General features: G+C 38.7%; 1 protein-coding gene across 5 annotated transcripts; it reads right to left on the bottom strand.

Moving 5' to 3' along the window:
* Positions 1 to 302: 302 nt before the first annotated feature.
* On the bottom strand, positions 303 to 27953 carry LOC122786345 (myocyte-specific enhancer factor 2D homolog). 5 transcript variants are annotated; one of them, XM_044052588.1, is made up of 13 exons: positions 27762 to 27953; positions 20406 to 20784; positions 17361 to 17564; positions 16422 to 16559; positions 13621 to 13837; positions 12995 to 13051; positions 12141 to 12322; positions 11018 to 11047; positions 8259 to 8388; positions 7967 to 8162; positions 6975 to 7043; positions 5813 to 5863; positions 303 to 5310 (listed from the first exon to the last, which is right to left on the bottom strand). In XM_044052588.1, the coding sequence occupies exons 2-13, from the start codon at positions 20457 to 20459 to the stop codon at positions 4848 to 4850; spliced, it is 1791 nt and encodes a 596-aa protein (XP_043908523.1). In that variant the 5' UTR covers positions 20460 to 20784; positions 27762 to 27953; the 3' UTR covers positions 303 to 4847. The 5 variants fall into 5 exon arrangements, with proteins under 5 accessions (XP_043908523.1, XP_043908524.1, XP_043908525.1 ...); XM_044052589.1 differs by lacking the exon at positions 11018 to 11047; XM_044052590.1 differs by lacking the exon at positions 5813 to 5863.
* Between the last annotated feature and the right edge of the window lie 24 nt (positions 27954 to 27977).

A 27977-nucleotide genomic window follows, 5' to 3' on the forward strand; every position in this document is an offset into this window, starting at 1 on the left:
CAACAGAAAAATCATCCTGTAAAATAACATTCAAACATCTGGGCTCTAAGATGAGATGTTTTAGTTAATAGTTTATTTAATCTGTATGTGAGACATAGGAAGTTGTGAGAGATCAGGCTAAATGTAGTCGTTTGCACTGATTGTGTAAAATGAAGCTACATTGTGGTTCATAAATGTGATGATAACAAGAGTATCGAGATGAAAAAGCTGAGGACAAACATAGGAATTGATTACATGACATTTTAAGTGTATTTATGGATGAAGAGTCAGCGTCAATGAAGAAAACAAAACACAGATCCAAGTTTATTTCACTCAGTTTGTCTATTTAATATATAAAATACGGTAAAACATACGCAAAAAGGATAAGGTTTCAAGGGACTTGGATACTTTGGTACAACAAACACTTTTTGTAAAAGCGGTATAGAATTTCAATAACATATCAGTGCATACTTTGTATATGAAAATATACACAAACTGTATATCATTCTCAAAAAACGACAAAAAGAAGTATTTTTTCTTTACAACAAAAACCCAAAGCAGACTAGCTCAACACAATATATTAGCTATAAATTTCATCTTTAGTATTTCATATGCTACATTATTCTGAGTCGTTTCAGAACTCATTTGTGATGCATGTCCTTGTATCATTACTGTACGTAACACAACGTCTGTTACTGATAATCCCATGCATTTACATTTTTCAAATTTCATGATTTACTAAATTTCCGTTGTTTCCTGTTTTTTTTTTATAAATATATTCTATATCTTAATTAAAATTGCAGCATTTAACTGGTATTTCCTTCCTTCATTGCATTTGCTAATACCACAAGAACTCATCGTGCAACTGTCAGCAAGTTGTTTGGAGAAAAGGAAACCAGTACTAATATGTTTATGATAAAGGTGAAGTCATAGAGAGGAAACAAAACAGTTGGCTATTCTACACAAAATAGCAATAAAATAAAAAAAGCTCCATAATAATATCATTATAATAATTAGACAATGGAACTGTCACCAGCACAAATTAATTCAAAAATAGTGAAATTCTAAAAAACATTGTACACGACAAGTAACAGGGTCCAGGTTTTCCTTTCTCATATAGATTGTCTCGTGACTACAGATTGGACAGAGAACCGTATGTCGTATTTTACATGAACGTGCCTGCGTCGCCGCGCAGGGAGGCCACAGCCAATCAGTGTGGAGTCCACTGTCGACGCCCACAAACAACGAGCATTTCACACGCTGATTCACTTCTGTTGTGTAAATATGGAAATGACTGAGATCATCATCTGTCAAAGGGAGCAGTGACACGTCTTTATTAAATGTAGCGCTCTCAGAGTAAGATGAGAAGATTATGACCGTCCTAAGTGCTCATTAAGGTTATAATAGTTTGGGATTTTTCAATAGTTTTAGTTTTTATTAGGGTCCAAGGCCTTTCCCATGCCCAAAAACGCATGGATTTTTGCGATCGTGTCAGACCTCATGAAAATTTACGACTGAAAGCGGTTCTGGGGAATGTGCGTCGAAAACTGGATGTGGGAGGGGCCAATAAGTGTGTGCCACCCCCTGTCCAAATTCACCCTGAACAGGACAATTATCATACAAGCACGAAAATCGGTACACATACTGTATGTAGAAGGTCAGGATGAAGAAAAAAAATTACATTATGACCATAATCCAAACCCAACAGGAAGTCCGCCATCTTGGATTGAAAGTTCACTTTTTGGCGATTTTGCAAAAATGGTATTTGAACGATCTTTCGTTTCGTTTTAACTTTTTGTTTTCAAATTGAGTTTGTTTTAACTCGTGTCAAGAGCGGGTTTGCTAGTTTGGAATATGGAGTATTTGCCAGGTGCAAGATTCAAAAAGGTGATAACTATTGTGTCTCAAATAAAACCTTTAAAAATTGCAGTCAGAGAAAAAATAAAAACACTTCATATGAAGCCAAAAGGATTATGTGATAAAATTAAGCACATTTTCGCTACAATTTGAGTTTATTTTAGTTTGTTTCATAAACACACAATTCAGTTTCAATTATTATTTAGTTTTACTGCTCACTTTTAAAGTGGCATCTAAAATAATTGTTCCAAAGTGCCTTGTAAACAGAGTCTTCATAAATCATGACATACATGAAGTGTATCGTGACGATAAAACAAAAACATCACGACTGCTTCTGTTTATTTATGTGAAGAATTCATTGAAGATTTCACCAGAATTGTACATTTTAGCCCTCAAGTGTTGGAAATGACTGAGCTCAAATGGATAAATGCTCCTATTTTCTCTTTTTTAATTCAATTTGTAGTAAAATTTCAGTCTAAGCGCTGCATTAGAGGGTGCATTAGAGATGCTCTTTGTGGAAGCAGAAACACTTTATCCAAATTGAATGCACGCAGATGACTGACATGAATCTTCTCATCAAACTCTGGGAAAAGTTTCCAAAATCATTCCTTTGATGATGAACATATTTTTCATTATTGTTGTTGTTGCGGTGGTGAAATTGTTTCCAGTGCTGATTTTATTTAAAGAAAACACAAACGACCTGAAATTAGCCGAGTAAAACGCCCGCACACCACGCGGCCGAGCGATGGACGGAATAAAATAAGCTGATCGTGGAAAAGAGCAAAACCTCTGCTAATAGATGTGGATTCGTCTACGTGAAAAGGTCGCACAGCACTGTGATTTTTCTTCTGTTTTTTTTTGTAGGCAGTCGAACACAAACAGCCTCTGTGTCGAACACTGGTTTCACACTTGGCGCAGTGAGCTGAGAGTTCTTGCACCAAACAGCAGCATTTAATAAAGCTGCCGTCTCACCCACACAGACCCAAGTGTAGCATTGCTTTAAGTAGATTATCAACAGTCAACAAACATCAGCTGGTGCACCAGTCTGCACTGAGAGCGTCAGCTCATCAGGGGGAAAAAAGAGGCTTTCTGCTTCTATGCATAAACAACCTGTGTACACACACGCACGCACACACACTCATACACAAACCTGAAATGGTGCAGACAATAGAAAATATACAATGTAACCACAAACACAGCACTTGTAGAAAGTGAAAAAAGGCATAAACTGTGTTTTCTTAACGTGGAAAATATTGAAGATGATTCTGTCAATTAGAATGTGTGTATTATCTAAGTACTCTACGTAAGTGAATGGCAGTGTCGTAATGATGAGTTCATGAAAAGGTGGACGAGTTTTACTTTGATGGTGTTTATTTGTTTTTTTTGTTTGTGTTTTTTTTTGTTTAAAAAGGTGTGGTAGGAGAATATGATGACACCACAACCGAGCAGGCTTCTGTGAGTGAGAGACAAAGTGCACACACCATCAACACAAGCATTAAATAGTTTTACCAAAACAAGTCTGATCCACCAGCACTACCTCGTGTGGCGTAACCCCTGCACTGAAGCTCGAAACATTATCATAGTCACACTCGTATATGCAAACAGATCCACTGAGAATCAACACATTGCTTGTTTTTAGGGATACCTAGCAAAGTCTATGCAAATATATTTATATGTACATACACGTTGTTGAAGCTGAAAAGCTATTGTACTTTGTCGCCAACTGAAGCGGTAGAAATATAGAAAATGTCTTTTTCCTTTCACTTTTTGAAACACGGCAAAGAGCTAAGGAGAGCTAGAGAGAGCTAAAGAGGACATCAAAGCTTTTTGTATAAGGAGTGATTTTATACAAAGTCAGAATTCCTACTTCTGGACGACTAACAGACCTTCAAAACAGATTTTTAAAATACCAACAGATAAAGAACACTTGGACTGAAAGAACCAAATACTTCTCTACCTCAAAAAAAGCCACTGCAGGCTCAAAAAACACACTATGCTTTTAACTGGATGGCATCTACTCCTGGTAATAAAGTCAAGTGACCAGTGGGATTTCTGGTGCGATGATTCCCACCCGAGTTCCAGAGGAGATGAGGTGAGAGGACAGGAGGAGTCACGACATATTCAAAGCCTGAAAAGCAGAGACGGTTTCTGGTATCTCACCATTTTTCATGAGTGATCCGTCGTCAGTGTCCCTGCACCATGTGAAGAGGCATTTGGCTTTCTTTTTTCCTAAAGAGAGGTTGGTATTGGCACTCTGGCAAAGTGCTCGTCTCCACAGCCGCAGAATGCCACAAGAGGGCTCAGGCCCGACTGGGTGAGTTAGAAACCCTAACATAAGGACCCTGCTTGAGTCTGTTTAGTGTCTGAAAGATGCTCAGTCCTCAAATATGTCCAAATTAAGTTTTGTTTTTTTTCCAATAGTGCAGTTTGGAGGTGACTTCTGGAAGAATGGACAGCACACGCACGATCCACATGGACTTAAAGAGCAGGAAGTGGCGAGTCTTACAGCAGAAGTCCCATAATATAGAAACGCCACCACTCTCAATGTGAATGACGCAGCAGATCTAGATGTGAATACATGAAGATTATGCAGAAACCATGTCAAAGAGGGATATTTCATGGTTTTGTCAGACTGAAAGACTGAACACCTTGTTTCTACAAAAAAGAAATGACTATACGGGCGTCCACTCAAGAAAGAAGGCTTTAAAATCTACTGTCCCTCGGCTGAAGGAGCCTAAATATCCAGCTGAGCACTAAACCGTTCTCCCCTCACTCAGAGCGCCACCCCAAAGAATTTTCATTATTTTTTAACTTTTTCATAAGTCCGAGTGACGCAGCTGAGTGGTACAGTTTCAGAAAGAGGCAGATGTATGATGATAGTGTCACGTGGCAGTGCAGGGTTGGGGCAGTGGGGGTTCAAGGATGAGTGTGGAGGGGTGTGTGTGTTGTGGGTGTTTAAGTGTCACCATAACTTCATGTGGGGATGCAGCAGCGAGGCGATGCTGGCGCTTCTATGTGACCCAGGCGTCCAATCTCATGCGCTTAATGTTTCCTCCCTCTTGCTCTGATTCGTTTGACACCCTGAGGAGCTCGGCCGACGGGCTGAAGTCAGGCGGCACAGACCGGTTTGCGGGTCCTGTAGTTCCGGCCGCGCTGCCGCCACCTCCACCTGCGCCACCTCCACCAGCTGTGCCAGTATCGTCTCGATCACTGCCCTCAAAGGAACTGGCGTTGCTGCTGACGCTGTCTGCGGGTGAGCGGCCAGTCGGAGGCTCCAGGCACAGCAGGGAGCTGGGGTACTGTGGCGGAGCGGTCAAAATGGCTCCTCCTGAAGTTGAGGACGGAGTGGCGGAGGAAGGAGGAGGACAAGGGGTGCTGCGATCCCGGCCGGGCGAGACAGGTTCTGACTTGATGCTCACGCCGGAGTTTGTGTTGACAGTCAGCATGGCACCTTGAGGTAATTGTGTCACCGGCCTGGGAACAAGATCAGGTAGGACAGAGAGGGGGAGAAAATGGAGGATAAGGGACAGAACATAGAGGAAAAGTGAGGACAAAAACAAAACGATTAGCCATTGACAAGTGTGTAATAGAAGCTGGAGGGCCAAGACAAAAACCCACATTACAAGGCACAGAACCAACAGGGAAAAGCCACACTCAATTATTCAACAGTCCAATCAGGTCTGAGTCTTTTCAAAGCAGAAGTAACGCCCCCCTACCCCCCCTTCCTGCTCCCAAAAGATCAACAGAACAGCCCAGGAAGCGTGAAATGATTTGTGTGACAAGGTGATTCGCAGTGAGTCAGCCATGATGTGAGGAAACTACCAGTGATAAACAGAAAATAATGACGGGTTAGAGAAAATGGCGGAAACCGGAACTAGGTCTCTTTCCTGTTTGAGTGCAGACAGCACCACACATGCTCAGAGGCAGCCAGCCAAAAGCACACAGACACACAGGAAAAGGAAGTGTGATACAGTACCGGCCCAACCACTCATCTCTACCCAAGAGCAGGTTGGATGGAGAACCAACACTGTGGGGAGAAAGAAATGTTGGAGCCCAAATCAAAAGAGCAGAGGTGGATTAGAAGGCATGGGTGGAGAAAAGTGTGAAACATTATTGCGAGCAAGGTCTCTTTCATAACAGCAATAATGTTAATGATTAAATCAGACTGAAACACAGAGGCTAAAGTTTGGTTCCAGTTTAGTATAAGATCCAGAGAGGAAAACCTTTTCAGTGTGTGAGGTATTTAGATGTTCAGTGTCCTACAGCGACAGTCTGGTGTCTCTTTCTAAGTACGCTGGGTGTATGGTGGCCCATAAGGATAAAAATGCACACAAGTGTGAATGCAACAACATGGGTATTATCTAGGACAGGCATTGGAGTGTATTATTCTTATTTGTGTTGATTTTAGCATTTGCAGTGTTTCATGAATTTCCGTGGTTTGCCTTTTTCTCTTGAATGTGTTGTAAATACGGTGGTCCTCAGAGGCCACCGTATTCACACATGTCACAGAGCTGCAAAGTAATACAGGAGGGATGAAAATAATTGTGTGATATTTTGAAACATGAATTAAATTTATGTGATTACACACAGATTAAAAACGGCAATATTATTTTACATGACTGTCAAAATAATGCATTAATGGGCTGTTAACTATATGTTACTGTAAGATATTTAATCTAAATCTAAATATCTAACAATAACAAAATACCATTTGTAGTACAAATTACAAAAAAAACATATAGTATACATCAAAATATCATTACTTAGTTAAATTTTAACCCATTTAAGTGAATAAACACCAGTAAAATAAAATAAAATAAACTGCAAGCAGTCGTTGCCACATTTATAAAGATGGAGTGCTTTCTTCTTACACATACACGGTTATACACATGCAGCAGAGTTTAAAATGGTAAGATCTATATTATGTAAACCAGAAATTAAAATTTTACTGAGCTCGAGAAGAATATTTCTTGAGAATTTTTATTCTCAAGGCCTTAACACATTAAATGTGCAGTGTGGCAACATGTAGTGAATGCAGTTTGGTTTTACACAGATGCCTTCACAAAACAGCACACAACCCCCCCTACAGACAAGGTCATGACATTTCACAGACGAACACACTAGTAGTGGCTGTTCACCTCAAATTGGCAGCCAGACTGGACACCTGGCTAGACAGCTCGCTGCTCTGTTTGTCCACTCCCCACATGCTGTGGACGAGAGGAGAGAACACACTTCAAGGATCTGGTGGTGGTGGTGTGCAGGCCACCGAACCCACATGGAAACCAGCAGCTTCTCTCATCAGGAACGCAAGTCTTTAAAATATCTGCCATTGGTGTTTTGAGTTCAACGCACAGTCCTAATGTGTTTTAATGCCTTTGCATCTTACAATTAAAAGGTATTAAAATGTCAGAGAGTTGTTTCTCCTTCTAAACTTTGTAAGAATCGTTCAAATACCAATATTAAGCTTTTCTAATCAATACCCAGCCCTACCAATATGTGTTTTGTGACAATTTTCTCCCAAAACTTCTTCTTCTCCAAACTGTATTTTCTTGCTTTGTCCGTTGTCCTGCAGTTACTTATTCAGCCCTCGCTGAGAAAAACAAGACTAAAAAAACCTGTGCAGCTCTTTAAAATGACAGTATTTATTGTTTACATCCCTTCATTTCAAGCTGCTTATCATGTTTGCTGACCATCTTACGAAGAGCATGGAAACAAAACCTTAATTAAAAACTGTCTAAACCTTAATGAAGTTCACATAATCCACTGAAATAATATTCCATACGTGAGGAACTTGTATTTTCATTTGTTTTGTCACTTCCTCCCCTGCATCCTGCTGAATTCTATCAGCTCCAGAAAAACCAACCATGTTCTGATCGATGTTATGAAGACGCTGAGATGGTGAGATGCTGGTGAGAGACCGAGTCACTCAAAGAGGAATGTGAATTGCTTGCATGGTATGGTTATCATGCAAGTTGCCTGGGGGTGTCAGAAGTATTTCAGCAGAAAGAAGAACACAGAGATCTGATCACACCAGAGAAACCTCCATCATCTCTCAGCACTGATGGCAGAACAGCTGGAAACCAGGTTTCGAGGAAAGGACTTGGGGGAAGTAAATAAAGAAAGGACTTACACCAAGTTGCTGAGTGATGCAAGACAAAGTTGCTGCTGCTGCTGTGTTTGCTGCTGCTGCTGCTGTTGCTGCTGCTGCTGCGATTGCTGGGAAAGAGCCTGCTGCTGTTGCCACGTGGACACACTAGTTGGCAACAAGGCAGCAGGTGATGCCAGAGCATGTAGAGCAGTGATGTCAGCACTGGTCAGCTGGTACTCTGAAAGAAGATTAAGAAAGAAAATAAGAGTTACAAAAGGAAATATCCTCATCTTTATTTTTACAGCCTGAAATCATGCGGTGTGTGTTCCATCACCTGTGTTGTACGCTGTGGGCATGGCAGAGAAGGGCAGCCCCTGCGCCAGGAGGCTCGGCGTGGCTACAGAAACCACCGGTGTGGTGAGCGTTTGTGCCACCTGGGCTCCAGCTGCCAGCCGCTGAGCATTCTGCCAGAGAGGACGATGCCATGTTACTTCCAACAAAGCACCAACTTACACACGTGGCCACAAACTAAAAGCTAAAGCTTATATCCATAATGTAAATTCCAACATGCTGAAAAACAATGACAATGTGGCTGGATTCATTATGACCTACAGAGTCAAGTAAATCTCAGAGCTGAATGGATTTACTTTCAGGAGGTTGCTGGTGACATGCATCAAAAACTGCTTCTATGGTTTGTGTGAACCATAAATGTCATGTATGTATTACATTAAAGGCAAATCACTTCTGTATTAGAGGAGGGTTTCTTAAAGGTTCAGTGTGTACAGGTTGGGTGAAATTGTTTTCATTTGGCAGATAAAGAAGATAAAAATAATTATATTTAATTTTGTGTAAACTCACCTAATTGTATGAATGTGAGCCTTTTATATGTATATCCAGAACTGCGTCAGTTCTACGAAGGCCACTATTCTGGTCCACCATGTTTGTACAATAGCCCACAATAGACAAACTAAAGCATCTTTTGAGTTTTGACACTAACTTAAGGCGACATAGGTTCTCAAACACACTAGGTAAGGTTAGGGATATTTAGCTGCAACATGCAACTTTACCAATAACTGTTGTTTAATTTAACCTTTAAAGGTGCGTAAGATATTTTATTAAATGGTCCTAAAAGTGGAATTCTCTGGGTTCTCCAGTTTCCTCCCACAGTCCAAAAATATGCAATATGGAGATTAGGTGAGTGTGAGAGTGGGTGGTTGTTTGTCTCTATATGTGTCCCTGTGATGGAGTGGCCTGTCCAGTGTGTGACCCCACCTTTTGCCTTATGTCAGCTGAGATTAGCTCCCCCCGCAACCCTCATGTGGAGGATAAAGCTTAAATGGTCCTAAAAGTAATGTTACATTACTCTTTTCCGTGCATAATAGCCATTTTCTATTGACTGACTAATCAACTAATCAGTTGTAAAACTAGCAGTTGCTGTATTTTATTCACAAACTTCACCTGTCCAGCTGGTTTTCTTTTGCTTGCAACTGCCTTGTTGTATCCTCAATCATGTGAATATGAATATGCAGCAAATCACATGTTTCTCCAGTGGATGTCACTAAAGGCTTCATGCTGCTGTCAGTTGTGAGGTACACACACTGTACGTGTTTATGCTTCAATCTTTCACTATAAGAGAAGGATAATGGGGTCAAACCTGCCAACTGCTCAGTGTTTGTGCATTACGGCAGACATTTAAATGACAAAATATTGCGTATTTCTCAGACGCAGCTGCAGCCGACATGCAGCTCGATCTGTGCAAATGTTTTCCAAAGGTTTTATGATGATGTAGCTGTACTGAAAGACACAAATCTCTGAAGAAGCACAATACACCAGAGCCTGATTGGGCTGACTTATATTGCAGATAAAAGCAGGTTGTGGCTCTTTGTCAGAGGAAGGTCTGCATATAATAGGCCAAAAATGCAATAATTCTGGACTGGAATTACTCATATATATTGTGAGAGTGATCATCCAGAGAGGAAACATTCAGCCAGAGTTATGAGTATTATGCTACAGAAGGAGAGGGAGGGGAGTAAGACTGAAGAGAAGGCCCAGATTCAATTAACTGCCTTTGTGAAGAAGTGAGGAAGGGCGGCTGGGTGAGAGTGATGAAAATGAATCACTATCCTGTGGAAAATTAGATTCTTGCCTGACAACTTGAAATGATAATCAACACCAGCAGCAGCAGCAGAGAGGAGCAACCACCATCCCCTCTCTCTGACATATTTAATCAGGCTTACGAGTGCTCTCACACCCAGTAAGTTGTTTTATTTTATTCTATTATACCTTGATTAGTTTTGGTGAAAATAATGATACTTCCTATGTTATGAATAACATTTTTAGGATTGCAACCTAAAATGATGTACATTAGGATAACAAATATTGCCTCTTGAATGTGAGGATGAAAGCAGATACTCTGCATTTGCCTGAAAATATCGTCAGTATCCTTTTTAAGATATTTGGGGGCTTTTTTACCTTTATTAGGTCAAGATGCGTGAAGAGGAAGACTCATGAGGAACCAGCTCAACCAACTGAGCTATCTGGCATCCATCATATCAATTTTATTTTATTTATATACTATAATTAAAATGCAGAGATTAAATGCCTTTAATGTAATTCCAGTTTGTTTATTAAAATAATCTCTACTTGATAATTTATGTGGGAAGTGGGAATGAGAGTGGGTGTGAGTGTCAGTGAACAGGGAACATGCTCTGTGGCACTTTGCACCACAATGCTAAGTGAAAAGACACCCATGCTTTAAGTGACGTCATAAGATGAAGTCAATGGTCCTTACGATCACGTCAAGGACAATTCTGCCGATCACTGTTTATGTTTACGTCACACAAACGTCTCTACATTTTTACGGACGGATCGCGATCTTAAAACCATAAAAATGCTCAAACAAAAACGACCATGAGCCCTGAACCACATGCAGTCAAGTAAGAACCACAAACTGAAGACTATACTGGAGAAATGTCAGTGGAGCAAGACCAAAAACAATGACAAACTCTTGTAAAGGATCATAACCATGCTAATAATGTGTGGACAGTCAATAATCATCGACTCATGCCAGTGACTGACGTGGAGGAAAATCACCTCGTTTACCAACTCCAGCTCATCCTCTGTCTGCAAAGGGTGGTAACAGAGAGGGTTACAACTCTGACTCAGCTTTGTAACCAACAGTGAATAGAGTCATTACAAAGTAAAGGAAACAGTCATAAAACGACTTACTGCAGTTTGACAGACTAATTAATTGATGTTAGGTGGTTTGTTTTAGCAGAGTTTTACAATAAAACAAATCTGTGAAGGATGTTACATGTGTGAGACTCAATGTTAGAGGAGATTTAGTGGCATCACTATGTCTGTTGATAGTCAACATGGATCAGAACATAATTAACAGTAGTCACGACTCTTGGTAGCTGTTCTGGAGCTTTTGATCATACGGCGACATCTTCCCACGTAGCTTTTGACTGTTTCAAAGATCAAAAGTCCTTATTCTTAAGAAATATATCACTCTGTAGATTCTAAATAATAATTTCCTGTGGGACCATCCTGGAGAGCAATACCTTTCACATTTTTACACTCATTTGTTACATTTTAATAATAACATATGATTAAATAGTGCAAAGAATTTACATTTTATTCTACAGCATGATAAACTCTATGAACACTATGTAATATCATTAGAATCTAAAACAATGCTGTTTGGGCAGGTGTTCTTTCTTTCTTTCTTTCTTTCTTTCTGCTTCAACTTAGCACACTTTATCAAACAGTGGCTTTGCGTGGAAATTAGTGCGTCCTTAGTTCAAAGGACTTCTGAAAGATTTCAGTTCCCATTACGAGAAATCTCATCAGCATGCCAGAGGCTGATTCATCCAAGACTTTGCCAAAATAAATAATAAGACGTCAAACCTCAAGGGTTTACAAAAAATCCCTGTCTGCTGAGCTGAACAAAACAAAGCCGATTCTTGGATTTCATTTGATTCATCAATATATGTTTCCCAGTATTTGGTATAATTTCACTGATTCACTGGTGTAGCCATGTTTCTCTGAGACTATTTCTCCTCATGTCCTTGATGGAATCTTCTAGGTTTCAAGTCTTGCTATGTACTTACTCAGGAACCCCTATAGCTTTCTATTAGAGGTGAGAGTCTCATTAAAGGACCAAATGTTATCTTAAAAGTCCCAGACATCACTAGTTCAGTTTGGTTAAGCTCACCATCTGCATGAGGCTCTTTCCACCCTGTGAGGTGATGACTCGGAGGTCTGGCTTGCGGCTGTTGACCATCTGGGGGCTGGGAGGTGGGGGTGGAGACTTGGCTGGAACTACTTTCCCCAGACTGTTGCCGTTGGAAACGGTGAGGAGGCCTGGGGAGGCCCTGGCACTGGTGTATCCATTAGCTGCGGGAAACAGAGGTGTGAATGGACAGAAATCATTAGCAAAATCAAACAGGTGAATGCAGCAGCCAGTGGGGTGCAGATGCTGTGTGCAATCAAAGGTGAGTTAAAACAACCTTTTTCTATTCTGAGTCTCTGACGTAAAATGTATGTCAGTGCTAGTGGAAACAAAGAACCTCAAAAGCCAATATCGTAGCATGGAAATCGAAATTCGTATTCTAATGAGACATTAGTAGATGATGTTCAAAGCTTTTTGTGTTAGAGACACATTACTGGCCCTAGATTCACATGAATCCTTCAAAAAAAAATGTAAATATACACATTTCTACGGATGCTAAATATAGTTTTGGAGCAAAAATAAATTTCATTTTTGACTGTAAATGTACATTAAGTATACAAACACATTTTCCAATGAAATCATATAAGACAAAGATCAAAGAAGAAGACGAAAAAGTCCCTTAATATTAAATAATAATCTGTACAGCTGGGAATCCGAGGCATGTCTATCGATGTTACTGTGGCATCTCCAGATCCCTCCAAGGCACAATGTGGTTTAAAGAGGAGAAACCTTGGACATACAAACTAGACAACAGAGAAAAACCTTGGTGATGAACAGGAGGAAACAACTAAAGGAAAAGCCTGTTCAGGTTGTGAAACAAACTACGTAGGACTCACGGACTGGACTTGGGCATCCTCCATTTGAATTGTTCAGGTCACCTCCAAGAAGAGCACCTAATGAATGAATACAACCATTACCAATTTGCTTTCTAAATATATTACATTTACTATATTTCTACGTTTTTGTTCAGAAGATTTTATAAATAAAGAAACAAATATCTTTATAAGAATTCTACAGGCACACAACCCAAATCCAAAAAAAGCACAAAGGTAACTCCTCATTAACTGCGATTGTTCCATGCTTGATGCCTTTTTGATACAGCTACAAACCAAATAAACTATATAAATAAATATTTTTATTACATTTTTCAGAGGCAAATGTCAAATAAGCAAAGGAATGTGCACTAGTCCCTGAGGAATAAAGCAGCTCATTACATGTAATGGATAAAGGAGCTTGGTATCTACTGTAGATGTTCAGTCATCTAACAACAGTGTATAAACACAAGACACATTGGTTGCAGTCATTACTAAATTATTCTTGAGGAAGCAAACATTAAGAGATGTTTTAAGGAAGTGCAGACAACAGTGTAAAATAAGAAAAAAATGGGGTGAAATCCTTCATTTTGTTCTGTAAATGTACCTAAAATGATTTTTTACAGAACACTCGGCAGAATGTCACTCACCTGCACTCGCTGGTCGCTGTGGTAACCCAGGAGACACTGTATTTCTCTGAAGAGCTGGTTGCTGTGGTGACAGGAGGTGGGTATCCGTGAGCGATGATGATGTTACATAGGAGGTAGTTACCAGTGCGTTACCAGGGTTACTGAATTGCAGTGTGCTTTGACTGGACGCCTGGACGGTGACTGGCATGGAGAACGTCTGGGGCGGAGCTGTCGACTGCTACAAAATGGAAATGGGAAATTTTACTTCTCCTCTAAAAAAAATTGTCTTTCTACATCACATTTTTAATCCTTAATCCTACAGTAACTGAATGTTTCAGCCACTTGATGGAAGTGAAAATAAGCTATGACTGTATTCTTGACATTAGTTGATATGGTGACTGTGTTAGCAAACAAAAGCTACACATCTAGGAGTTACTCAGCAACATTGTCATTTGTTTGGAGTCGTGTTTCTGGCCACCTCTGTAGAGTTCTCTTCACCACCTCCTGTGGGAAATATAAGGCTGTTAGAGGCTAAACGCGCCACTGTTCATCTTAAAGAGTCTCTAAAGAGGCTGGAGCCGACTAGTCTCCTACCTCTAACAACTGCCTGCTGTGGCTGAAAACCAAGCAGCAGTGAGAAAGAACAAGACTTTACATTTATCGACTCAAACAGCTAAAGTAAGAGCTGAAATGTCATGTTCCTTTTTCGTTTTTTTGTTTGTTTTTTAATCTACAAGCGTCATAGTGCACATTGATATATTAAGCTGAACTTCTTTATTTTCTCCATCTGATAAAAAAAAAGTTTTATGATAATTAACAAACCAGTTACAAGTTATTGAACACTAATCGCCTGTCTCTTCAATCTACATTATATATATATAATACAGGGTTCTCACCAGGATTTTTTCACAGCATAGGGGAGGACTAAGAGCAGCTAAATTTATAACCCTCTGAAACACTATTTCCTTCATTTTGAGGGCCAAGTTTTTTTAATTAAAGCTACAGTTTTTTATCTTTGTTATAGCCTTATTTTAAGGCCAAACGTTATTTTTGAATTCGATTAAAAAACGAATAAAACAAAATCATCAGCGTGGGGGATCAAAGTCATAGCGTAGGGGCCCCCTACGCTCAACTGCGCTGGCGAGAACCTTGCCATATTTTCAAAAAATTAAAGTATAAAGGAATTATTAAATACATGAAAAAGGGGTGTCAAAAACCTACAAAAAACTATTAGATGAAAAAAACTAAAGTTTCTGGCAACAAAAATGTGTATGTAAGTGGCCATTTCATGAATAATAATTTTTAAATATAATCAGTTCATGATTAATTGGTCTAACCCTCCACTCAATACAAACATTTGAGTTTCACTGGTATACTGACACATGTTTACATGTTTTTTCAGTCAGCAACTACACACACACATACATAGTATTTGTACAGAGCTAAAACCATCTTAAAAAGATAACATTATCCAAACAAATACATGCTTAGTAAAGTTGAGTAGAAGGTACAATTTCATCATAAACTGTCTCTTATCGCCACTTTGTCTACATTTAATTGGAGAAAGTTTCTTGACATTTAAACCACAGCAACTATTTAATTCTACTGGGTCAATTTGATCTAATTGGAGGTTACAGGGGAACACAGTCTTCACAAGTAATAAAAGCAAAGCCAGAGTAAGAGCAGTTTTGAAAACAAAAAAAAACAGAAGCTGTGCCCTTACAGTCAAGACGAGAAAGAATTAAATGAGTGATCTCCTATGATTTGTTGACCTTCTGCAAAAGAACTAAAAGATGTGAAGAAACAGAGGAACTTCACATCAGTAGCTGTTTCCTGCAGCTGTCTGAGCGAGAAGTCTACAGTCAAGAAAAGCAGAACAAGTCGTCGACTCAAGCTTTGTTGCAACATTTGCTGATAACACTGTTCAGAATTTCTACGCATCAAGTCAATTGAGTTAGTTTTTCAAATCAGCAGTTGGGCCCATGTTCCAATGAACTTGTTGTGGACATATTTGGTTATGATCATGAACAAATATATTACCCGTACAGTAGCAGAACAGGACAATGAGGGGAGTTGTCTGACACCGTCAATGCAAAATAAGTGAGGCACCGCAGTTTTAACCCTTCTGTTACCATCCTGTCGTTCACCGTCAGGATTCGGCATGTGTACTTCTCATGACTGCATCTCCTAGACCGTTTGTGATGTCTGGAAAAATCAAAAACTATGGACTGGCCAGGGTGTGACCCGCCTTTTTGCTCCGCGGCCCTCATGTGGAGGATAAAGAGTTAGAAGATGGATGGATGGATACCGGAACGCAGATAAATAGAGCTTTGTCCCCATATATCTGTCATTACTGTAGACCTCAGGACTGCTGCGGAACGACCGTCCAATCACAGACAAGATTCACGTTTGTGACGTCAGCTGCTCAGTACTGCAATTCCTAAATGGTTGAATAACTGTCAGATATTGAAAGTGAATGTTATCTTGGAAAAAGGGGCAGAAGCTAAATTAATCCAGGCGGCTTGACTATCGTGACGGTCATAAGAAGGTTGAAGTCAAAAGAGAACCTGAAAACGTCAAACTGCAAACTTTGTCTATCAAGGTTCAGCATCTGGAGCTAGCACTTCTAAACAATACACACCGTTAAATGTACCACAAGAGTGAGGCTGACCTCAGTGAAAGAGACCATTAAAAATCAATGCAGGTGCAATGAGACACACTGGCGTTGTGACCCGGTGGGGAAACTTCCACACCGTGTCACTCCTATTAGTCCATATAAAAGGTGAGAACATTAATGGTCAAGTGCAGGTTAGATGACTCACTCCGTAGCGTTTGAAGAGAACATCCAGGTCCTCTGTGGTCTTACGGTACTTGTCATCATTAAGAGGACTTTGGTCGATGGAGTCTTCACCATCAGGCTCTGGACTGTCACAACCGTTGAAGCCTTTCTTTCTCAAAGTCTATGAAAATAAAAAAGAAATTCAAGATGCTAGACAACAGAGTCAAAATTAATAGGACAGTGTGTGGAAAGCAATTCTGTCTTTGTGTAAAAAAAAGAAAAAAAAAGAAGTGAAACCTAGGATGAATGAAAACTGAAATAGCAGTAACCAGGGGGCAACTCCAATGGCTACAAAAAGAACGACTACGCCTACTTCTCACTTTATTTATAATGTATAATGATTTATGATGTCACTTCGGTCAGGAACATTCTTGTCATAATTAAACCATTAGTTGCAAAATGTGAAAATCCAGTTAGACTCGGAGTTGATGGGTCTGCTCTTTAGATTCCTCCTCGATTGGCCAAGCTGCATGCTAAGCTAAATTAAATAAAAGATTGTTCCTTATGTTCTCAATCACTAGTTTTATGTCTTTTTCAATGAAACATAATGTACATTTTGTTCCCATTTGAAGGACACTACAGAAAAAAGCATATGCGTGGTGTCCACTCATATGTGTATGACATCTGGTGTCGTCCAACCAGTGCCTATTTGCAGGTGTTTCAGTGTGAAATCCCATTTTCAAAAACTGACATGACCTCTGTCATATCGAGAATCTCATTGCCTCACATCGGAAATTCACTTTGCAACTGAACAGTCTGTATACTGCCAAGTGTGAGTATTTATTTGGTAGTGTTAAAAATCTTTCATTTAACTACTTGTATAATGTATACACAGTTCATCCCCATTCAATAACATATGTGACACAATACTTTTTTTTTTTTCCAGATCACCTAAGAACTACAGACGTGATGGATTTATTACCTCAATGATATCGGCATTGGTCCGACTCTCGTGAGGCTCGTTGTACTCTGTGTACTTCAGCAGGACCTTGTCCATGTCCGTGCTGGCGTACTGGAACAGCTTGTTTGCATGGTTGAAGATGATCAGGGCAATCTCGCAGTCACACAGCACACTCAGCTCGTAGGCTTTCTTCATCAAGCCAAACTTTCGCTTTGTGAATGTCACCTGAGACAAAACAGCAGAGAAAGAATAAAAATAATGTGAGTGTTGTTTAGGAGGACTTTGTGTGCTGTGCTGTACTGCCACACATTTTTTTTTTTAATTTCTAAACAACTCAGTGAAGGTGAGAAAATGAGGTGCAGAGCTTACACTGGTCATGTTTGTTTTAGACTCTGACATTTCTTTTTCAGACGACAGCAGACGGTCATATTGATTTTTTTTCCTCTGCATTACTTTGCTGTTATCCACACACAAGGCAGGGTTAGAGTTAAAAATCAAAATGAAATTAAAAATGAAGGAGACGAAAGAGCTGATGACAGTGTGAGTAATCTTTCTGCCGCTGTAATTAATAAAATATGGCTCTGTCAGAACAATCACTGAAACACACTGGAGTCCATTTTCAACATCAATAATGAAGCGTTCCTACTGTATTTCTGCAGAACTATAGTGACATAATATCCATCAAACTGAGACTATGGCTTTTAATCAATAAGCAGGTCACTGATTCTTTTCCATGAATTTAATTCAATAGTTTTTTTCCTTCTTGTAAAGTCATTTATTATTCATGCATTCAAATGAGCTGCTTTGAACTCTGCAATTCATGGGGTTTACCTTTGATTCTCTAATATCTTTCGTGCCTGTAGCTGAAATACTTAAATAAAAGGAAAGAAAATGGCAGCAACAATGACTGACTTCTCTGTGTCCAGTTACACTGTTACACATACTTACAAGTTCACTTTGGTACAGTGCAAGACAAACTTGATGAATATAAAAAGGTTTATATTGAGTGCTACAGCTACAGGTCAAACGTACAAAGGAATAGTTCTTTCACTGGTTTCCATTAATCAACCTGTCAGTGAAAAGGTTCTAATCTGATTTCAAAGTTAAATCTAAGTTATTAGTCATCGTTATGTTCACTCAGATTACACATGTGACGGCTCTGGAACAAGTTCTCACATTGGTTGCACTACAGTTCATAATTTAGATGCAGTGGAAATTCTTCACTGCACCTTCTTTTCCCTGCAATTACACTGCAATATTATTACAATATTATAATAGTGCTATTCCCATTGTTCGAGAATGATAAATATATTCTGTGTATTGTTCGCTGCATCTCTGGCTCAGAGTCACATGAGACCAAATACACTCAAGTTTGACTGGAATTAAAATATGTCTTGATGGCTTAGAAAAACAACACTACCAGGGAGAGAAAAATACCAAATTAACATTTTTGTAGGACTACTCATCAGACTGTAGTGAGGAAACAAAAAAGAATCTTTGTTTGGGGGAGGAAAGAGTGAAGGACCTACAGCTCACAGCTGTGATTGTGAATCTTGGCCAAAAAAAAACCATAATCACAGCTTTTACAAATCTGGTCTGTATGATAGGATGGTTGGGAAAAAAGGCCACTTATAACAATTTGGAACAACATGACAATGTGTTTGGATTACAAAGAAGAAGAAAAAAAACATGGAAAACTGAGAACGCGAGGCAAAAATGTGATGAAACTGAGTTTTTGAAAAAAAAAGAGACACTTTCTGTTGACATCCTCCCTGCTGTGAAGTTTGGATAGAAGACTGGTGATGATCAGAAAGGAAACAACAAAACAGAACTGAAAAAGGCAAATTCTTGAGGACGACGTGTGCTACAGTTAGTTGAAAATATGGATATCTGAATGACACAGGCATAAATCAACGTTAGAGCAACTTCAGCATTATTCAAGTGTGCAAGAACAAGCCAGAACTGCATGATCTCACTCCAGCATACAGTGGAGCCACAGTCATAAAGGAGGTGATCTCTATGACATTGTTCAATGCAGTCTCGTATCAATTACCTTAAAGGTAGTATCTTACCAGAAAATGACTTTGGTAGTTTAAAAGTATATGACAGTATATGTACTGAAGCATCAAAAGTAATTTTCTGATATGAAATGTACTTAGAAGTAAAACTATTAAAACGGTGTGAGGTAGGGATTGAGCCATGAGGTAGGGCAAGTTGCCTTTCAACTGGAAGGTTGTGGGTTACATTCCTGGCTCTGTTAGCCTAGATGTGTCCTTGAGCAAGATTCTTCTGATTTTATTTGGTAGTAATGAGTAACAAAGACAGTAGTAGTAGAAGTAGTGGAGTAAAAGTACACAATTTATTTAGGAAATTTAGTGGAGTAAAAGTAAAAGTTGCTAGAAATATAAATAAAGTATGTACAGGTATGTACATTTTGTCATTTTGCACTTAAGTACAGTAATGAAGTTTTTGTACTTCATTACATTACAACACTGGTTAAATGCAGATTCTTAGTTTTTTGATTATTATTATATTGAACATTTCATGAATGTATGAATATGTTTTTCAATATTTTCTGAGAATGTAAAAAAAACAAAACATAATTAATTCAGTGCTTAAAACAAAAATATAAAAAAAAGGGCCGACATTTTAACAGTGTAAAGAAAATATCTACTTTGATACTGTGCTGCGTACAGGATCAATAAATTCACATAACAACATGTAGTAATAAAACAGAATTTAAGGAATAGTTTCAATGGACACACTATGGTTGGTCAATCAATAACCTACACTTTTGCAGTATGTCTTTACAAAAACAAAACTGTATTTTTAGACATATAGTTATTTAAATTTAACAAAAACTAATTTAAATGTAAAATATTGGCTTGAGAATAGCAGTCTTGCTAAACATTTCCACTATAAAGCTTGCCACGATTTTGTTTTTGCATATTTCAGGAACTTCATGACAAAAAAAGACAACATGATTTGATGCCATTATTACTCGTTATACTGAGTGCTACATATATAACAAAGAGACAATTCAGTGAAAGACAATATAAGACTCACCTGCTTGTTCCTTTCGTCAGTGATCCGTTGGATCTGAATCTTTTTCCTACCCATGATGCTTTGCAGTTGTGGACACAAATGTTGGAGTCAGTCAAGCAGCGAGGTGCCTCGGGGAGAGACGAAGAACAGACCTCTACCTCTTACTTCAGCCCAAAAACACTCACACTGTCATTTATGAGAGGAAGCGCACACACGTGCATTTCTCTGCCCAGGTGTGGCGAGGCAACGTGGTCGTCTCCTTTTCACGACAAGCAACGAGTGAAGAATGGGAACTGCAAAAAAAGGTGAGAGGTTGACGAGGTCCTCAGTTCATCCGTTCAGTTCAGCAGAAATAAACTCTTTCTGCAGCCGATGTGGCAAGAAAGGCAACTTTCCTCTCCTGCAAAATAAGAGAGGGACATGTTCATTAAAAAAATATCAGTATCAGGGGTGCAAACGATGAAAGAATCACAGATCAGATTTACTGTCTTCTGGTATCCTGAAAACTTTTGTCGACAAAGGTCTGAGTTATGAAATGATGCAACATATTTGTCAAAGCAGGTGTGCAGCGTCTTTGTTACTTTGAATTGTGACACCGCAGACAAACACTCTCTGTCTCTGAGAAGAATTATTCCAAGTCTCAACATCAACAAACAGGAAAACATGTCAAGCAGTAAACTAAGTCAACTATTCACTTGAGGGTTAAGGGTTGATTTCATCCTATTTCGTGTCATAAACTACTCTCACAAAGGAAACTGCTACCACCATCCTGTTTTTGGGGCTTCATCTTTAAGTCAATTTTTATATACAGTCGAAGGCGGGGGTCTCGAGAGCTACTCATAATCTCATAGCTTATTTCAACTCAAACAAACTGAAAGAGCTCGCTTTGCCCGGACATTTACAAAATGATGTCCACAACTTACATTTTGCATTAAACATAACAAAAATAGTATTTTATTTACCTCCATGTGCATTTTGTTTTTCTGTAATACAGTGTATGGATTTTTCTACTATATATCTCACCCACTTTAAATTAAAGTATTAATGCTGTCGAAACTAAACAAGTAATTTACAAATACACCAATATTGTCACTGTGTCACATCACAAGAGTATTCACATGTACAGTATAGTATGCTTTTGACCTCTTACAGTATGAGCAGTTGTCACAGTCATTCTTGGTGCCCATCTCACTCATCAAGATGACAGCAGCACACATGTTTGATTGACAACTAACTGGCAAATAATCATTTAATGTTAGAAAGGGGCAGGACACCTCTGAGTTTGATTGGATAAAAATGTAAGCAGGTTTATGTTCAATTATTGAAACCTTTGGCAAGCTACTGGAAGCTTTGATAAACTTTGGTCAAAAATGTGTCGCCTAAAATGTTCTACTTTTGCAGCCCTACATGGAAATACAACTTTCAAACTGAGTCATCACAAATGTGAACAAGACAATGGTCAGCATGTTTTCCCCTCATAAATGTGATGCTTCATTCCCTTTAGGGCCATTCAACGGTATCGCTGAAATAATCAATGTCTTTCGCTGGAGCAATATGTGAGTGGAGCTTTCCTGGGAACAGAACTCAGTATGGGCAGCTGAATCTATTAAAGAAGAAATTATACTGAATGGCAAGAGCACAAGTCAAGGCTGCAGCACAGTGCTCTCAAAGCTGCGTGTTCATCCTGGATTTGCATTAAACTGACTAAATAAACACGCTTGAATGTCCTGACACTAAGAGCACAATGATTCTTGCTATAAATGAATATCAGAGGTTTTAAAAGTAATTACACACATGTAGATGACCAGGTCAAAAGTTTGACCGTTTGAAATCAATCATTGAACTTTGAGTTAATTGGCATGACATGGTTTATTAAGACTGTTGAAAGTGAGGGAATGGTCACTACCTAGGCTATTGAAAAACAAAATAAATAAAAATAAGATGGAAGTGACCTGATTTACTAAATAAAAAAGATTATTCTGTGTGGTGGCATGAAGAATTTATTCTCTACCCTTTACAATTAATTAGTTACCGAATTCTGATCAACAGAACATGCCATACATTTGCAACTGTGACTAACAATAGGTATGTAAAGTTAATAGTCAAGAGAGTGAGAGAGACAGAAAAAGAAGAGATTTATTAAGTCAAATGCCTAAGACCAGATGGATCAATAATTAATTGTGTTATTATTATTATTATTATTATTGTTGTTATTATTATTATTATTATTGTCATCATCATTATTATTATTGTTATTAATAATAATAATAATAATAATAATAATAATAACAATAATCAATCACTGAGCATGGTAATGGTAAACAAAATATTGTTAAATTGAGTTGGAAAAAATAAAGACAAGAAAATTAACTGCAAACACGCCTGGCAGATGAATCGATATGAACATAATCTTTGTTAGTTACAGGCTTAAATGTCTGTTTGCACTATTACTGGTGTGAGGCGAGCATATCTTTATGTGTTTAACTGCATTTTCAATGACAGAATAGAAGACCTTTCATCTTGTTGTTTGTTATGTGTATGCTTTATGTCCCTAAACCAGAAAAAGAGAAGAAGCGCAATTTAATCCAGTCTCAGTGTTATAGTGAAACCTCTCAAAAGATAGAATAGATCAAAGAGTGACAAATGGCAACAAATGGATTTGGATCAATGGATCAACACATATTCAACTCTCTATATAAAAACAAAACCTAAATCTATTTCACAAGCTACTTTTCCTTCAAACCCCCCCACTTCCAGCACCAGCTCTATGTCAATTGTGTTAAGTTTTCCCTCCATGTCCACGCTTTCCTGAGGGATTGTTGTTAGACCAGACGGAAACAATGAAAATGCCACTGGAGTGCACATGGGGCTTACACACGAAACCACATTTCAACACTTCATAGTGTGACAAGTCTGTGAATTAATCAGAAGTGATAATAAAATCCAGTATATTAGATTAAGGTCTACAAATCGTTGCCATGTATTACATCAACTGTGATATTCTGTAAAACAGAATATCACATTTTTCCCCATGGATCTAATGAATGAGGTCAAGTATTAATCAGTGACTAAAATTGTTACTGGTTTTGTTGTTGTTGTTCATCTGCTAATCCATTTTCACAATCTTTCCAGGAAACAACTTTTAGCTTTGAAAGTTAAAAAAAAGAAAAAAAGCTGGCTGCTTTGAACCGCTCCACATGGCCACTGGTTTGGATTTCAATAACATCATAATCATTATCTAACAAGGTAAACTTCACTGCTAATGTTGGCCACAGCCAGTAAAGAATCTGAGACAGTGCCCAATGATAAAGAGGCAATGTGTGTGATTATGGTCATCATCAAACAACATTACAAACAGATTAACAATTACTTTGAAGGCTGCAAAACTAACCTCCATGAAGTAGTTTGTGCTGTGCTAAGAGGGAGCTTATTATGGATTAAAAGTGTCTTCACAGCAGTGCTGGGCCGTGTTGTGAATCACTCATTAGCTGCAACTGTTAGGAATCAACTATAAACAATTATTATAAGATGACTATTAAGGAATTTCCGATTCCTTAATAGTGAAAATGACTTAAAACAACCTCTTCCTTATTAGCTCTACTATACTTTACTTTGTCACCATTAGGCTACAATATTATCTTTGATTAGGCTTGAATTGGCCAGAATGGGGTGACACTGCAAGGCCTCACTCTCCCCGACTGCCCTCTCCATGGTTGTCCCCTTATTACTGTAATTGACACATCCATCCCTCCTCTTACCCCTCAAGGCGCTGATGGCTCAATTAGGAGCTGAACAGTGGACTGATTGGACACCAAAATAATGAGGTCACTGCTTGGCTAAAACTGAGCCCGGCATTTGGCCAAGCCGAGCTCACTCTGCGACAAACAGGTCGCAAACAGAGGTAGAAATGACACAGGAATCAATCACAAGAGCCATAGATGGAAGTAATAAACGCAGCACTGTGATGGCGGCAAATGAAGAGCTTTTGACCTCATCATCTTAAGAGGCAAGCATTTGGTCACCCTGATAAAAACTCTCAATACATTATATTTGAATCTTCCACATGATGGCTATGCAACTCAGAAAAGGGAGTGCAATCAAGCTCAGGGTAGGCATCTGTCTGTTATGGAGTAGAGTAATTAGTAGCAGTGACCTTGCAGATTACGCACTAGCAAATGAAATGGGGCAAAGCCCTAAGATAAATAATGGTTAAAGCCTCAAACGTGACTTGCAGTGAGGTTTGCACAACCACAATGAGGTTTTAAGGCGGCATTAGTGGCTCAATCACAGCTCCTCAACGATGGGACAGGATAGTATTCACACCATCTGACAACAAAATGGAACATAAAGTGAGGAAAAACTAATGCGTGTACTAATACGAGCATTTTACAACATTGGAGCAGTAACATTTCAAATATCAATTTGTATATTGATTATTGAGCTCAATATTATGCATATTAAAAGTCAAGGGATTGTGTAAAAAGTAACTATTTCCATTGTTTTACTTCCAGGTGACTTTCTCCTTAGACGTTCCTTAGTTTTAATCTGACATAAAAGCAAAAGATATTCAGTTTATTGTCATAAAATATCTAAACAGGGAACAAAACCCTCAAGCTAAAATAGGTTTAGTAATTATTTGAACAATTAACTAATTGTTTAAAATTTAAACTAATCTTTTACACACCATGACCCATTACATTGACCAGAGAAGGAATTTATGAACGATAGAGTCTTATCTACAGTATAACATAATTTTTAATGTAATCATTCTTTTTTTTTTTTTTTTAAGCTGTGGTAGCAGCAAAATATTACAAATTACTACCAAAGAGGAGACAAATTACAAGATGAACGCTATAACGTAATCCACTCAATCCAGCCACTCATGTCTCATTTATATATTAACGGAAATCTGAAAATCAGTTCCAAAACCATTTTAAATTAATATATATATAATATGCTATGGGATGTAATAGCTGTTTCATTCTACTCAAGGATACTTGAAAGTGAACTCAGTAAAGCTGAAACTGAATCATTCAACAGAGGTGCTCTATGAGCTGTTATGTTAAACATGTTTGGAAGAAAAATGCTTGCAATTATAACTCTCTTTCTCAAGAGGGCAGTTGAAGGTTACTCAGTTTCAAAAGAGAAAATAAATAAGGTCTCAAATGAAAACTAAATAAATATTTCTAAATCATATCCATCCTGGTGTCTGATTGTAGATGTTGAAACATATTCTCCCCTTACATTTCTAATGCACTATGTGGACTGATATAGTAGTAGTATAGTAAATGAACAGTATTAAATCACTGTACAAATCTATGTCTGTGCCTCAAGTCTTTATGTAAGGTGAACGTTCTCATGTTACAAAATGATGCTTACAAATGAAGATTCAATTGCTGAATTTGTGGCTGTGAACTTTAACAAACCCTCAGTATAATTTTGTTCACCCTGGCAACCGCTCACTGCCTTGTCAGCTAAAAATCCTGCCCATAGGAACTGCAAGCTTTGAAAACACTGCTATTTTGTGCATTTTAATAAAACACTTTTGTTGAAGGACGGTTTAAAGCAGCTGGTGCACCAATCTGCTGTGAGGCCAGCAGTGAAATAGGATTTCTCCATTTCAAACAACAGACAGAATTTGAGACTTGCAGAACTTTGCTTCTAACGGAAAAGCAAAGATTTTGTGCTTAATCCAACACAGATTGTGTTAGAGATTATACAAACCATGCTGGTGGTAGGAACCTGCAGCCGGACTGCTGCACTACCTACAAACGCTGACATGAATCCATCTGTAATGTGTAGCGCTTAGTGGTGGATCATTCCATCTAACTGCCCTATCTCTAAGCCCAACAGCTTTGGTATCTCCCATGAGATGGCACATACAAAAAACATGGCAGCTGCATTTTCATGCACATTTCCCATGAATATGTACAGCACAACTCAGTATTTCGCCACAACTATTGGCTGAGTTTGACAGACACTGCTGTGGGATATTTGTCTAGGAAATACTTACAGTAAATACAGCAAAGTTTTCGTCTTTTGTTTGTCTTTTGCACAAAATCTAAGCGCTTCAGCAACAAAAATCTCATAGTTAGCACAGACAAACACAGAGGTCTCTCTCTATAGTTGTGAGGACACTCGTAGACAGAATGCATTCCCAAGAGTCTAACCCTGAACACCTCAACTACGTTCAATTTATACACCTGATCATCTGCTTGTTCATCTAACCAGCAAATTACATGGCAGAAACTCCATGCGATTCAAGTATGTAGACATGGTCAGGACAACCTGCTGACATTCAAGACAAGAATTCAAATTGGGGGAGAAAAAGATTTAATTGACTTTGTATTTGACTTGATTGTTGATGCCGGACAGGATAGTCCCAGTATCTTCAGAAACTGCTGATCTACTGGGATTTCCACACACAAGGATTACAGAGAATCTTCCAGAAAAAAAGAAAATGCCCAATGAGTAACACTTTTCTAGGTGAAAATGCCTTGTTGATGCCACAGAGGAGAACGACGATAAAACGATAGTAATTCAACAGTAAACCACTCTTTACAGCCAAGGTATACATAAGACCATTGCTCAAGACCACACCAGGTGCCAGTCCTGTCACTTTATTAGGTGTCCTGTGTACCTAATTAAGTGACCAGTGAGTGTAAAAGCCTAATGCCAAAATGAATTATACCCATAACTGTAAGCTATAGCCTTTGACCCTCCAAAAAGGACCTGCTGAAATGTCAATATGTCCTCACAATGATGGTTTTGAACCATCACAGCCTTAATATACACACACAAACTTAAACCAGTGCAGCAGAATATCATTTTTCTTCGGGCTCCTGTTTAAGTGAGGTGAGAAAAATGCAACTGTGTAAACAGCTTTGTGGACTGAGGTTAAAATGACATTGTTGTTCGGCTATTCCACACACTGCACATTATGACAGATGGAGTGTAGGCCCACTGACTGCAGACAGGATCCATACAGGATCGCAGTTGACCTGCTTGAAGACCATGTCTTCATCTTAGCACAAACGAACTAGTCATTTAAAAGCATCATAAATTAGGTTGGTGTACAAAGTAGACGACGAGCTACGTTACACAGGCCATTTCACAATTTTCTAGTTATGAGTACGACGGACAGCCATTACCTTCATTACACTCTCCACATAGAACTCGGCAATAAGAGCCGGAGCACACACTGTTTTACATCATGTTGTGGACATTTTGCATTTTAAATGATCCGTGTGCCTCTGTGTAATGTTAATATATGCGGCGTTCCTTTTTTTTAATAAATTCAATAATTAAATAGTATAGCAAGTGGTTGTGCTCCTGTGCGAGGAAAGACGCAGGAAGGAAATGTATCACTCCACTTACCCTGAAATATTGCTGATAAAAATCAAAAATAGGTCTGCCACCACTTGCTTCAAACACGAGCCGTCTTAATTACGACGCGTTCATTAATTACACTGAAGCGACGTCTCTATTTACACGAATCCTCCGTATTTTTTTATTCCAATTATTCCTGAAGTAACTATACTGTCCACCCAGGCGATACAGTGAACCCAGTGTATGATCAACGTCATTGACATT

This window comes from Solea senegalensis, linkage group LG20 (assembly GCF_019176455.1).
Source record: "Solea senegalensis isolate Sse05_10M linkage group LG20, IFAPA_SoseM_1, whole genome shotgun sequence".
NCBI lineage: Eukaryota > Metazoa > Chordata > Actinopteri > Pleuronectiformes > Soleidae > Solea > Solea senegalensis.

Coding starts and splice junctions, on each gene's coding strand:
- LOC122786345 (XM_044052588.1), bottom strand. CDS start 20,459: ATGGGTAGGAAAAAGATTCAGATCCAACGGATCACTGACGAAAGGAAC. Junction 8,163..8,258: donor GCCCACAGCGTACAACACAG/GTGATGGAACAC, acceptor ATCTTCTTTCAG/AGTACCAGCTGACCAGTGCT. Junction 5,864..6,974: donor AGTCTGGCTGCCAATTTGAG/GTGAACAGCCAC, acceptor TTCTCCCCACAG/TGTTGGTTCTCCATCCAACC.